This window comes from Hylaeus volcanicus, chromosome 1, assembly GCF_026283585.1.
Source record: "Hylaeus volcanicus isolate JK05 chromosome 1, UHH_iyHylVolc1.0_haploid, whole genome shotgun sequence".
In the NCBI taxonomy this organism is placed as follows: Eukaryota; Metazoa; Arthropoda; class Insecta; order Hymenoptera; family Colletidae; genus Hylaeus; species Hylaeus volcanicus.
Window position 1 is genome coordinate 28975181 of NC_071976.1, and position 13607 is coordinate 28988787.

At 41.7% G+C, this 13607-nt stretch overlaps 1 protein-coding gene across 3 annotated transcripts in view; it reads left to right on the forward strand.

Annotated features, from left to right (window-relative positions):
- The window catches only part of LOC128879427 (uncharacterized), a 62219-nt gene that overhangs the window by 37901 nt on the left and 10711 nt on the right, over positions 1-13607 (forward strand). For all 3 annotated transcript variants that reach the window (XM_054128555.1, XM_054128572.1, XM_054128565.1), the window contains exons 3-6: positions 4756-5012; positions 5106-5498; positions 6099-6355; positions 7221-7332. In XM_054128555.1, the coding sequence (XP_053984530.1) occupies positions 4756-5012; positions 5106-5498; positions 6099-6355; positions 7221-7332 (1019 nt within the window). The remainder of the gene's footprint in view (positions 1-4755; positions 5013-5105; positions 5499-6098; positions 6356-7220; positions 7333-13607) is intronic.

A 13607-nucleotide genomic window follows, 5' to 3' on the forward strand; every position in this document is an offset into this window, starting at 1 on the left:
ATACGCCTCCTTGTTACGTATGGAAAATATTTTTTCGTTTTACAAACGCCACCGAAGCTCGCGATCATTAACCCTTCGACTGCGAAGGGCCCTCGAGAAATAGGGTCAGGAAATGTTTTTTATTCGTTAAATCAATTTTTTTTTAAATATCAGCTTACAAGGAACGACGAGACGAAACATATTTATATTTAAAGTTTATTCATAGAATGCTTAATTTCGAAAATAAAAATTGGAAAGTTAGAAGTTCGTTGCAACAATTGAGTTTCAGGAAAGAGGTCCTATAATATCTTCTTCATCTTTGTTTGATTAAGCATTAACAACATTATCCTGTTCGATCCAATTAATCGTTTTGCCGCCAATGGAAACTCTTCCTCCGTATTTCATGTCAGTAGAGTGACGTCATCCGAACCTCTGTCCAAAACTTCAGCTTAATTCCGCCTCGGATCCTCGAAAACAACCAGCGAGTACAACGGAGAGTGATTTCACTTGTTTCGCAACACGATCATCTGGCAATACAACCAGGGTGGAGGTATCATTTCTAAATGGAGCGAAACGAACGTCATCGGTGGCCCATGGGAGATACAGAGATACCGTTAAACAATTGTTTCCATTTTGTTAAACCGGAGTCAGGGTGTCAATGAATTTTACATATAATTATTGATAATACAATTCCTCTATCTTATTATAACAGTTGTGGTCTGAAGAAATTTCGATCAACTCGCGAATAAATAAATACATGTTTAACGTTTTTAAAGTTGTACAAACAAAAACACGGATTTCTATAAAACTGGAATTTCGCCTTTGAAGTGTTTGTATATTTACAATAGCTCCAGTTTACATGATTGCCGTTTAATTCGTTCTGTCAAGAAATTAATTAAACTCCAACTCTATTTGGAGGCACAGGCGTAATTGAATGTCAATTCTGCGCTCGTTAACCGGCCGGTTGCGAAGCATAATCGACTTTGCGTTACTGTTCGAGTACGGTAATGTCACGCGTGACAAACGGAAACACGACAGCCTTCGTTTTTCACGGAAATCGTTAATCGATGCTTGCCCCCTCTACATGTCATTGCACAACCATTGTCATTTTACTTTCAACGTGTAACGTATTCATATTTTCAACAAAGGAGACCTGCTCGTACAAAACTAAATAGAAACCGACCGATTCGTCTGTATTAGGAATATTTTATTAACGAGATCCCATACAAATTTGTTGTAATTTTAGGACATCTACTTTCTTTTCCCATTCCCCCCTTTCCTTATATATTATTAATCACATATGTGTATATATTCTATTATACAGCATCATTTCATATAACTACCAAGAAATTATTCATACACTGACACGTATTTCTAGTATAAAACGGGGTGACCTGCTGGTAGAATACGTAGCAGCCAACATGTTAAAACCATTTTTCTCCAAGTAATTTTTCAAGCCTGTCGACCTAAAATCTCGGGAACATATGGACTGATTGACTCGAAATTTTGCTCGTATAGAAAGTACGTGTAAATCTACCTTCTGTAACAAAATCTATCCGATATGTGTCAAGAATTTCTTTCACCGTTTGATACAATCACAAAGCTTTATGCAAAAGTCGATTTTTCTTCTAAAGTACTGCTGACATTTTTATTTTCAACTTTTCTCTGTTCATTCTTATAGGAGTCGTACAGATCATAAAAATTAGTAATTTATGCTTTAAAAAATTTAGTTTTTAGTACCGAGAATTAGACATAGTCCTCCTGTTGTGCTACCCTACCGATCGCGTATATCGGATTCTATAAATCCTGGCAACTACCACAGTCCCTCCAGTACCCACACGAAAAATATTTATTTTCGTGACGCGAGTATGTCACTAGACGACTTGTACCTGCCACGGGCGACACTAAATATATCCCTGGCACGTCAGCAACGCGATAATTGCAAACGTAAACACGTACATTGTAAGCCTGGAAAGCTGGTGCCAAGGTGTTTATTAATGCACGACTCAGACTTAACAGCTACTTGCTGTGGATAATCTCTACCGTTTGCCGTCACATGCCCAGACGAAAGCGCTGACAGACGGCTGCTTAATGCTCACCTCGCGCAATAAATCCTGTTTGACGTAACGATAAAAACCAATGCGTATTTTGGTCTCTGTAGATCCCTCAAGATCTACATTTGTTGTTGTTCATCTTCGATTCAGTACTTTATAATCTCTTGTGTATCTCAGGATCGGATACTTTGGTATCTTTTCTAGATTGAATCGATTTATAAAGTAAAATTCGAAACATAGGCACGTGGACGATATTTAGCGAGGATGATACTATTTTTGCTGAACGAATGACTCAGAAGCGAAGTAGACCGCCGTTAATGAGTTTTGAGGGAACTAGATGTCGCGTTAATGAGTGAGGTAGGCAGGAACTTGCACGAACGACGCTTGCTTTTTGCTGATAATTGGAAGATTATTTTCAGCGTATTCTTGGCGATTTTATAAAAAAATTTTAAGACAAATTTTAATGCTAAAACTACCAAGCCGGTTAATCTGACTGATATATGTTGAACTTCTGTTTAAAATTATTCAACTAAATGGATGCTTTTGCTACAAGTTTCAAGGAATAAATCTCAAGAATAATTCCGTGTAAAAATAGACAGCAATTGTCAATTAATGTTCGTCAATCCGCAAATTACGAAATTTAACGAGTATCAGTTGCTAATGAGTGTTCCTAGATCCGGGATTAACACCTTATCCGAGTCCCTCGTTAAGAAAGCTTTCCGAGAAAATCCTCTTGCACAGAAGTGAAGGAACTTGAACGTTTCCTTATCCCAATTAGTATCGAGCTACGAGCTTATCGGAAGCAATTATGAATCTGAGCGTGATCTCGAAAAAAAAAATCAATATGAAAAAGAAACTGAATCCACTGTTATTGGTTCCCGAGTCTGGTAAAATTAAATAACTAGTTGTACAGAGTACGCCTCTCGATATTTTAAATAAGTAACGACCAATCGTACGTCTAAAATAAAGAACTTTTATATTATACTTTTTTACATAATTGGAGGAGTTGGCGAAGATTGAATGAAATTATAAATATTTAAGAGATCGAGCATCAAATAAAATAGCTCAAAAATAATTAATAATGAAAAGAATAAAATTAAAAACAGGAAAAAAAGACTACTCCGTGATGAAAACAGTAATTCACTCTGCGTATACGTTAGCATCCATGCATGCTTAGAGGGCAGACAGCGTGGCGCTATTTTGCCTTTTAAGGATTTATGACTGGGTCGAGAACTGAATATATTCTTGGCATAAGGCACGCATCTTCATGGGGGGGCGGACGCCGAGGGATGGGATGGCGTCTTAGAGTCGCCTAGTTATTGACTGTCAGCTGATATTGTTTAAGAAACGTAAGACTTCGGAAGGATGGTGAGCGACTCGATGTTGTATTGCTAAAGAACGGAATCTTGTTTCCGAAGGCCACCGAGTGGAAAAAGCCGAGACGCCTTCTAGTATATAAAAAGGCTCCGTGAGAACCTTCTAATCGAGACACTCGTTCTTCCAATTACAAAAATTCTGACGTCGTAGAACCCGTTATTTATGAGAGTGGAAAGTAAAGGTCATCTTTCTTTATTTCGAGATATGAATGTTTCACGTTTCAGTCAGGGACGAAGGGTGGTCAGGTTTTCTGAAATTTTCGACTCCAAAATCTTGTCCTGCGAAACCTAAATCATCTTATCCCCAGCTTCACTCTACCGAAACGTCCTTACCCTATTCAACGCTCTATTCCTGCTTTCAAGCCACTGAAAAACCCAAGCATTTCCTCCGAAGCAGCACTTAGATTCTAAACCACGCAACCTATCGAACAGAAGCGTCGAGTACTGTTAAAACTAGTTGCTTCCTAAAAATATAGTCGTAAAGTACACCTCGTGGTTTATTTTATCCTGAAAATTCGAAAATCTATAAATCCTGCAATCCTGCACATTCCTATCGCAAAGAAAGGCGATGGCTTTGAAAACAATACCAGACGACCACAAATCATCCCATTTGAAATTATTTTGTGTCGTAGTCATCGGTTAATAAATCAACATTTTGAATATTTCCTTGTACGCGCAATTAGAATAAATGGAACGATATTAATTACGGAGAGTATTTTTTCACGAAACACTCGACATTTCATGGAACGACAGAGCCACTCAGCGATCGAGCGAAAACGTTCGATTTAATTGATGAAACCAGCTCGAAACGTGTCGACGGGCCTACTCGAAGTGAAATCATTCACCAGGTCGAGCACAAAAGCGTGGACGCCGACGTAGAGTGCGTCATGTCAGACGTATTCATTGGAACGGAATCGAAAGTTTGCTACGCTGGTTACACGAGATTTCGAGTCCTCTTCAAATATTTCAACGCGTGGGAAACAGACGGCAGCTCTTGCATCGATAAACAATTACGCCGAACAGGGTGCCCTTCGATGCGATAAATGGTCACCGTTGACCGATAGATACGTCGATGGAGAAACTGTTCATAGGCTGACGATTTCCACAGACAATTACAAATGAAGGGTGAAACGTGAATCAGTGAACAGGTTAATTACAAGAAATGAATATAATAGAGCGTAACTAGAAGGAGAGAAACGAATGAAACAATTCGAGAAGAGAATTCCGACTAATTATTATTTACTATTATTCCGATTGGCTTTTCGATACTTTGTTAAAAATTATTTAGACATTCTAACATTTAAATAACCCAATTCATTTGGTTACCTATTTGCTTCTGTCAACAGTGTCAGAATTTGCCCAGGAATTGGGTGCGGCGATGGAGAGTCATTCCGCGAATGTTCGACGACTCGTCGACGAGTTTCGCGGCAGAGTCGGGGACACCAGAGTCGACTCTGGTGGCATGCGACGCGTTTGGGAGAGTTTGCTGCGACAGGTCGAGGCAGACGCGGTAGCTCACCTAGACCTGGCCGGGGTTCTCCAGCAACAACTCTCTAGGCCCACTTTGGAAGCCAGCTTCCACCGGAAGCTTCAGTCCAGAAAGGTGAACATCCCTTATTGTCAACTACGAGACGTCTATAACAAATAAATAATCGTTAACAAATTATTCACACTGTTACCTTGCTCCTTCTTCCAGGTGTTCAGTCATCGCGAGGCTTACGAGCAAGTAGTCGCGAAATCCGAGGAGAAGTTGCAGCTGTCCCGAGCAGATTACAAACGCGCGTACGCCGCGTTGCTGACGATCGACAGCGCAGGCGAGCAGGAGCTGAAACGCGCGTACTTCGAGGCGCACAACGCGTACGTTCTTCAGTTGAGGGCGACTAATGCAATCACGGAACAGTACCAGTCGCAATGTCTGCCGGGTCTGCTCGGAGAAATAGCGGAGGTCTATGAGGAGCTGTTCGGTTTGGCATGCAAGTGCATTGCTGGGATAACAGAGGCCGCCGCGGAGCGGTCTGCGGAGCAAGCGAAGCGTTATCAGGCTGTCTCTAAAGAGGCTCAAGTTATCACGCCGTTGACCGACCTGCAAGTAAGCACAAAAGCCTTCTCTGGGAACATATCTTGCATTTCTGATGATTTTCTTCTACTCGAAGTCTCTTACACTCCCTGTGAATATAAAAGGGATGAAGAGGGGGTGGTTAAATAGAGTCGAACCTCGATGCTCAAAATACCATTTTAATATTAGTAAGTGGGCCTGACGAAGCCGGCATTCAGAAGCGGAGCGAGATCCTGCACCCGTATGTGGTCAGCCCACGTTCTATTGGAGTCGGGTCTGGTTTGACCACGAACGGCTGCATCCTCCTTCGTAACGTACCGCTTCGCTCTTGAACGCTGATTTCGTCCGGCCCACTTACTACTCTTTCAAATCTGCTCCGATTTGACAACGAAAGCGTGATTCAAAAAATCTGATTTTTTAGGGACCTGTTAATAAAGCGTCAGAATCCGCGAACGGCGTTCACGTGGGGTTACTCTAGAGTCGCCTTAAAGTTTTTTTTTAATTTTTTTCCGCTAAGTGTCCAACAGTTTATTTCAGCGTTTCAATCATCTCTCCACGTTTATCTCTCGGTCACCGATTCCCGAGGCTTCTTCCTTTCAGATGAATTTGTCAACATAGGGATTCTGTGTTCAGGTTCTGGCACGGAGTTTATCAGTAACTGCAACTCCATCGAAGAAGCCATTCAGACGCCTGTTCGTCGCACCAGGCCCTCCGGAACAGATACCCATGGAAAGAATCAATCAAATACCCTCCTTGAGAGACGAATTGGCCCCGACATCGACCAGCACCCTTCCTCTGATGGAGGATCTTCGACGGGAACACGACGGTCTCAGCCAGGAAATATCTCGTCTCCACGATGCTTTGAATGCTCTGATACGCATGCAACGCAAGTACGTCGTAATGATCGTAATTGTTTTCCAATTATTATAAAGGATTTTCCAACGGTCTTTTTTATTATTTTAAATGAAAGTGCACACGAGTAGCATCGAACCTGAAAAATGATGTTTGATTTATTTATTACAAAACAAAATCTGAAGTTCCTTTTGGGAAATCCTTCATAGAACTAATCCTAAACTTAGGAACATTCGGTGCTTTCGACGGTGAAACGTTCAAGTCTGTAGCTACAAACGTTGCTTTTCTTGACGCTAGATAGCGCCACTAAATTCAACATACCGACACTGCAGATAATGGCTAATTTCAAAATCTGTGTGTTTGGCGCTTCTCTAAAACTCATAATATCGTCTCCGACTTACTTAACGAAAGAATATACTAATTTAAACGTAATATTAATATCGAAACTATCGATCCGCCAACCATAGTTTTCCATTCCTAGCTCCTAACAGCATCGATACGAATAATTCTAAAAACAGTCCTGTTCTTCGAACAAGAATATTCCATGATAGTTTAATAGGGATAAATTTTCAGTAATTCTAAATGATTTTGCTCCGACCCATGGAAATGGGTAAATAACCACTCTACAACCGAGATAAACGGTAGTCGTAATAAAAGCGAATGTTTCTCCTTCACGCGCCAAAGGAAATTTCCCCGCGACTCTACTACACAATAATTTCGTTGAAAGTTTAATATCGGCTTTCCGATAACTCGTTCAATTTAAGAAAGATAAACGCGTCGCAAAGGAGCTAGATTTTCCTTTGGTGATTCTTCCAAGCTTCCCACCGAGGGAAACACTCGTCCATTCGCGCTTTAATTCTGGGAGGCTTGATTCCTTAAACGGTTACCCTTTTTTAATTGCAGGAGCGCCGAAAGCAATCTCTACACGAAAGTGGCCGAGCTGGAGGAAGATATCTCTATGAAACGTTTCAAACTTGGAGAGGCACAACTCTACCTAGCAGCTATACAAGCACAGGTATTTTATTAATTATTCTATCGGTGTTTGATAATTATCAATTAACGAATACCTCGGAAGATCGGATAGAAATCAGCGATTATTCGTTACACCAATACATCCCCACGGAGTCGAGAAGTATAGATCCAGTTCGAAAGTAGCCAAATAACATTTCCAGTCCCTTCTGTTTCGTGTGCTCGTTCCGCGCGATGTGTGACAACTTCGCCACACCGAATGAAAAAAGTTTCGACGAGCCGTGTCACATTTCTTATAACAAGAACGCATACACAAACCAGCTAGGAAGTATCAAGTTTCTGGAACTTACGTAATCTGAAATTTTCTGCTGTTTGTTTATTACGTAACAGGGTTCGAAATGAAATCGACGATCTATGTTTATAACCATTATTTGAAGTAGAATTGTATATCGTGTCATCTAAACTCACGTGTTAATTTACTAAAATATTATCAATTATGCAGACACGAGTCTAGAATAATTTAATACTATATCTGCATACTATATACCACCGATGTCAGCTCCATAATACTTCAAACTATTCCCTTGATAGTCTAAAATAAACCTAAGTATCAGCCGACAACTGTAATAAGATCCCTCAGGAAATGGCCCGAGTAAAGAGGTGGGACTGAGACTATACCCTATGACCCTAGCTATCAGGTATCACCTGATACTGTTTAAAGAAGTGGAACTAAGGAAGAATCAAAAGAGAAACGAACGAAAATAGACAATTTTTAGAGTTTTACTATTTATTCAGAAATGTTTTTTCGTAACAACGAGTACAAACAGCAACGATAAGACGTTAATATTTCTTCACGGTACGGTATCGTTCAAAGTATTTGTCTCTACGCACTCGAATAAAGTAAACAGCTAACTTAATTACAAACAACTACAACTCTGACTCTCCGAGACAGTTATCCTTTGACAAAGTTGTCTTCGACCCAGTCGACGGAACGAATAGCTGCTCGAGCGGGGCGAGACGGACGAAGAGGCGATCCGTGACACTAATGCCGCCTCTGGCCAGGCTCCGTTCCCGATCGCAAACACGCGGTGGGGCCAATCGAAGAACTCTAAAACCGCGCGACAACAAAAGAAACTGCCGATCGCGCGGAAGAAAGAATTGGTCGGTGCTAAGGTTCGTGGGCTCTCGACTCGCGAGAGGGGCAGGGCGGCTCAGCCGATTAAAATTAGCACGAGCCTGCCATTGTTCCCTTCCACGTACGTACCACGAACAAGTACAATGCATCTTGCCGCTGGTCGGCTCACCTACACGTGCGAGAGCATTTCGAGCAGTCGACGGCCACTTTCGTTCCTTCGTTCCGCAACGTCGAAGCGACCGTTCCGTTCCGTGAGGTGGAGTCGGCCACGCTGATTAGATTTCGGCGGTCCAGGAGTGCAGTTGTCCGGGGAAGAGCAAAACCTGAAGCGAAACGGAACCACGGAGACCAAAGGGACGATCGATTCATCGGCCGTGAGTACATCGACGACATCGTTGTCTCGGGGGAGCAACCGATTCGAGTTTGTGTCCGTTGCCGTTCGAGTCGGAGGAACGGCAGTTCGAATTGTACCGCGACGGTGTAACTCGTGAGTGCTTGAACATGAAACGAGACTTTTTTTTTTTTTATTAATTTTTATTGAACGATTGTCCCGGCAAACTGGTCGATCGCGTGGGATTTGGTTTGCGAGAATAACGATATAGCGAGAATACAATTTGGATATCGTTTTGATACGTTTGATGAGATGCCGCGGAGATATAGACGTAGGGGTTGCAATATTTTATTTTGTAATGAAGAGTTACTCTGAATAGGACAGTTCGGTCTAGCAATTTTGTAGCTAGTGGTGCAGTGGTGTCGAAATCGTAACGGTGACAAAATAATAATAATAAATATAAAATTTCGACGAAACTAAGCTAGGAATCGAAACTGATTTTGAATAGACGTTCAACTGCACTGGATTCGAACATTTTTCTCTGAAGAGATAAAAAGAGCGATAAATATCATGGAAATGAAATAAAAAGTACGTCGTCAACGGCACACTCTCGTTCAAACAACTGGACAAAATGCTTCGATTAATGAATTTTACGTTCTCTTTGTAGTTATTTTTTTTTTTTTTTTTTTTTTTATGTCACAAACAATGTAGTTGACAATAAAAGAGTATTGATCTAAAAACGACGCGATAAAAACGAAGATTTCTGCACAAACTATAGCACGAAATAGACCGAGGGAAAATATTTTGTTGAACGATACATAACCATAAAAAGTTTGTCGACTTGACGTAAAACTGTAAATTTCGTCTGGTGGACGTGGAATTCGATGAGAGTACAAAACGAAAGGAAATACGTTAATGACGTTCCCAGAACAAAAGAATAGGTTTAGAGCTTGGGAACCAACTCACCGTAGATTTCGCCAACATTTTTCGTTCGGATGATCGCGAGCACGAGACAGACCGCATAACACGCTACGTTAAACGTGCACCACGGAATTCAATAATATTGATTTTGCATACGACATTCAAGTATGTGAATGTGCTTGTGCGCCCAGTACACCGGTATCATCGAGGACGATTGGCCTCATTCGAACGTTCTACTCGAGCGTTTGCAAAATTCCTGAATAGGACGTCTCCTAAGCCTTCTACTGGCACGCCAAGAGCCCCGAATACCTAGCACTGTTCTCCCCTAACGCCGAATCGGAGATTTGGAAATTGTCGTTGGAATTTCGTCGCGGTCGAAAATCTCGGAAATTAGAACCACGTTGGGAATTGCCTTGTGGACATTCATGAACTAACCCCATTAAGGTGGTACATACCTCGACAAACTAATTTTCTTTCGTTATTATTATTTAATTCTGTATACGATACTGAACAAAACGATAGCTAATCGCAAAATTTTCATTTATATTTGGATATCTATGTAAGAATATTTATATTTTATCAGAGAATTTTTAAATTGCACCCACAAATTTTTAACAAAAGATTTCACTCGATAAAAAGCGTTTACATTGCTTCGAATAGTCGCACATCTCCCAACATTGCGCGGTACCCGAGGCTTCGTTCGCTTTATATATATATATATACCATCAACAATGCGTTAAGTTCAGGTCAAACTCTGATGGAAAGGAAATTGCCACGACGGATCCGAACAGGCAATTATCGATACCTGGACAGCTTGTTCCGTAGATACTCGTATCAAGTGGCTGCCGACGGGTCCATTATGGCACGTCTTGTTGAAAATTTCAGTAGGACTTGTCCCTAATATCGACCCATACTTCCTGAAAGAGCGCCGATTAAACGAGCTTGCTTCAATCTGCAATCTGTGGCTCTAGTCAGCTCTAAGGAACACGATGGCTTTAGCCCTATAGGATGGGACACGTTTATACTTGTCCTATGACACAGAATGCTATCGAAACTGACAACACGTTGACAGTTACCATACTCGATGGTATCAGCGACGACACTATTTATCCTCCACGAATAAATTATTTCTAAATTATCGATCACCATCGTCCCCTACGAAAATATGACACATAAACCTTACTAAATTCCCTCGCAGAATTTTATTCGGATTGCTTCTATTAAATTCTCCGTTGATTGGAGTGTGCAATAAAAAGTGCAGCACTCTATTAAAAATAACGAGATACAGACAACAAAGTATCCATTCCATTTTACGTTCGAAACCAGTAGTAGCTGTTGTACAAAATTGACTACAATATGTTTTACACGTTTTCCTCTGTTGTTTATTACCTTTTATGTAACAGGTAGTTCTTGTTCAACATAGAAAAGGATTTTTGAACAGCGTAGACCTGTATTGCTTTGATCATTTCACAGCGCACTGAACTATTAAAGGGTTAAATTAATTTCGCCAAGCAATATACAGGTCGAGGTATTTAAGACAAGTCACCCGGATAACTCGGTTATTTTTAAAGAAAAGAACGAGGCAGAAATTGTTTGATTTCACGACGAGCGCAACGTGGTCACGTTTTTCCCGATTCCACGTGGAAGCTCCGTGGACATTTCAAGGTCATTCATTTATTGTTCTCCAACGTAACTATAATATTTTTATATTCACCTTCCAATACAAGCTTGAAAAGCTTACTATTCAAGACTGCTTAAGGTCACCGAAACTCCGAAGAAAAACGTTTCATGGTAAAAACATTTTGATTGTTTCATGCTCGTTACTCAAAACTCATTACTCGTCGTATTCTTTCGTCTCGTATAATTAATCTTTCTTCGTTCCTACTGAAAAGCCTAAAACGTTAAAAGTATAGGCGATGCTATAGTCGTGTCCGACAGCGTAGACCACGCTGTCGAAAACATTCGAAGCCGTCCGAAAGCAAGGGAAATCAAAGGGAAATAGCGCGCCATAAACAGACCAGAAACGGTTAGATATCCACCGACGACGAATAAATACGGCGCGCAATCGCGCGACATGCGCTCTCACAACTGGGTCACCGTCCAACACGAGAGCGTCTGAAAATCCATTCCTGGCCTCGAGTCGAGTCCGCCTTCCTAGGTCAGGGTAGCAGGAGCAGCCGCTGAGGTCCTCGCAGACATGGGTTGGACATCGTTGCGCACACGAGTAGTTAGTATCCCCCTACGAACACCTGAAAGACCAGGTGGTCCACTCCGTTGTCCCCGCTGAGGATCGTTGGGCCCGTCTGTTTAACCAAGCTCGTGTCCGCTGTCGAACGTTTATCGAGTCACGGTCAACAATCGTGGTCGCTGGATACCTCTGGCACCGCTCCTTCGGGAGACGGAGTGTTTGTTGCTATGCAGCTAACCGTGGTGGCTCCAGGTGGTCCTGCGGCCAGGATGTCGTTAGGAGCTGTGCTCAGAGGTGGGGCTCGTGCTGGTGACGATTGTTTTGTTTCGGTGGATCCTGGAGGACCGTCTGGCCGATGGTCTGTCGGTTAGTTATATCAGAAAGTGATTACCCTTCTCTTCGGTTTGATTGTTTGCGCCGATGTTGGGAGGTTAGTCGCGTGACTGAGTTTAAGCCGCTGCCGCAGTGCGTTCTCTGTGTGTGTGTGTGTGTGTAGTTCGTTGACACGTGGGAGACATGTTTCGGGCCGCACGTGCCAAACTGGAAAACGCTGTTCCGCGGATTATCGGGGCTACTTTCACCTGCCGCGAAGAATGGACTCTTCTCGAATCCGTTTCTGCTCTTGGTGCATCGGTTGCGTACCGTGGCGTGAATCGACCAGGGCGGAAACACTTTAGGGGATACACGTTTTTCGATCCATCTTGATCGTTCTATCTGTCACGGTTTAACGATCCACGTAGATCGATTAGACGCGAACGCGTTGTCTTTTCTGCCGAATGATCTATTCTACTTACTTGAATTTATTCTTATACACCTTAACACGTGGTTTTACTATGGTCAATGTGAGAGACGGAGATTATAACGAGCCTAGACGACAGGAGCCATGTGCTAGGACTCTTTTCGTGAAACAAAGTAGGGTAACGTTTAATGAAAATTACGACTTTTGGGAAAATATAGAATTTTAGACTCGTTCTTTTCCGTACTGTTTGTAAACAACAGATGTACCAATGACCTAACAGGAGTAAAATCTGAAAGTGAAAAAGTTTAAAATAAATTAATGCTCGTTTCCGAGACTGCATTTTTATACACGGAAATCTTGTTATCACCTATTTCTTGAAGCTTTGCAATTTCTCGAAAATGTCGAGTGTCGTCACAGCCAGTATCGTTTAAAAATTCTTTAAGATTTCGAAAGCCTGAAAATCTTGAACGCTTCAAGTATCGAATCCTTTCATAATTTGCGGAGTCTCGAATATCCGGAGTCGTTTCGAAACCACTGTTCTTGAAATATCTCACGGTTAATGCACTTTCACCCCTTCGTTCACCGCTTCCGCCCACTCCATCCCCTTCTACTCTTCTTTCAGATCAATGAGTTTGTTATGATAACCCGAACGTTATAGTTGGCTATAATCACAATTTCGCTTGTTCTCGATTTTCGACTCGAGTTTCGAAATTCGGCAATTGCAGACATTTGTTCGCTATTTTCGACTTCGCTGTTAATGTCAATATTTTCGGGTAACTTAAATTTACTGTAAAATTGAGTTGTCATCGTGCAGGTTAGTTTTGTTCGTTCGTTTCATCGTTGGACAACTGTATTCAATGCTATATTACTGGACCATATCGAATACGGTTTGAATGGTCGATGCACCTTCACTCGCTTTATGAATGAAGTTCCAACAGAGTATCCAATCCTCGATACAATAGCATGATGCACAGTAGCCTGTTCGGAATCAATAACAGCCTCGATTC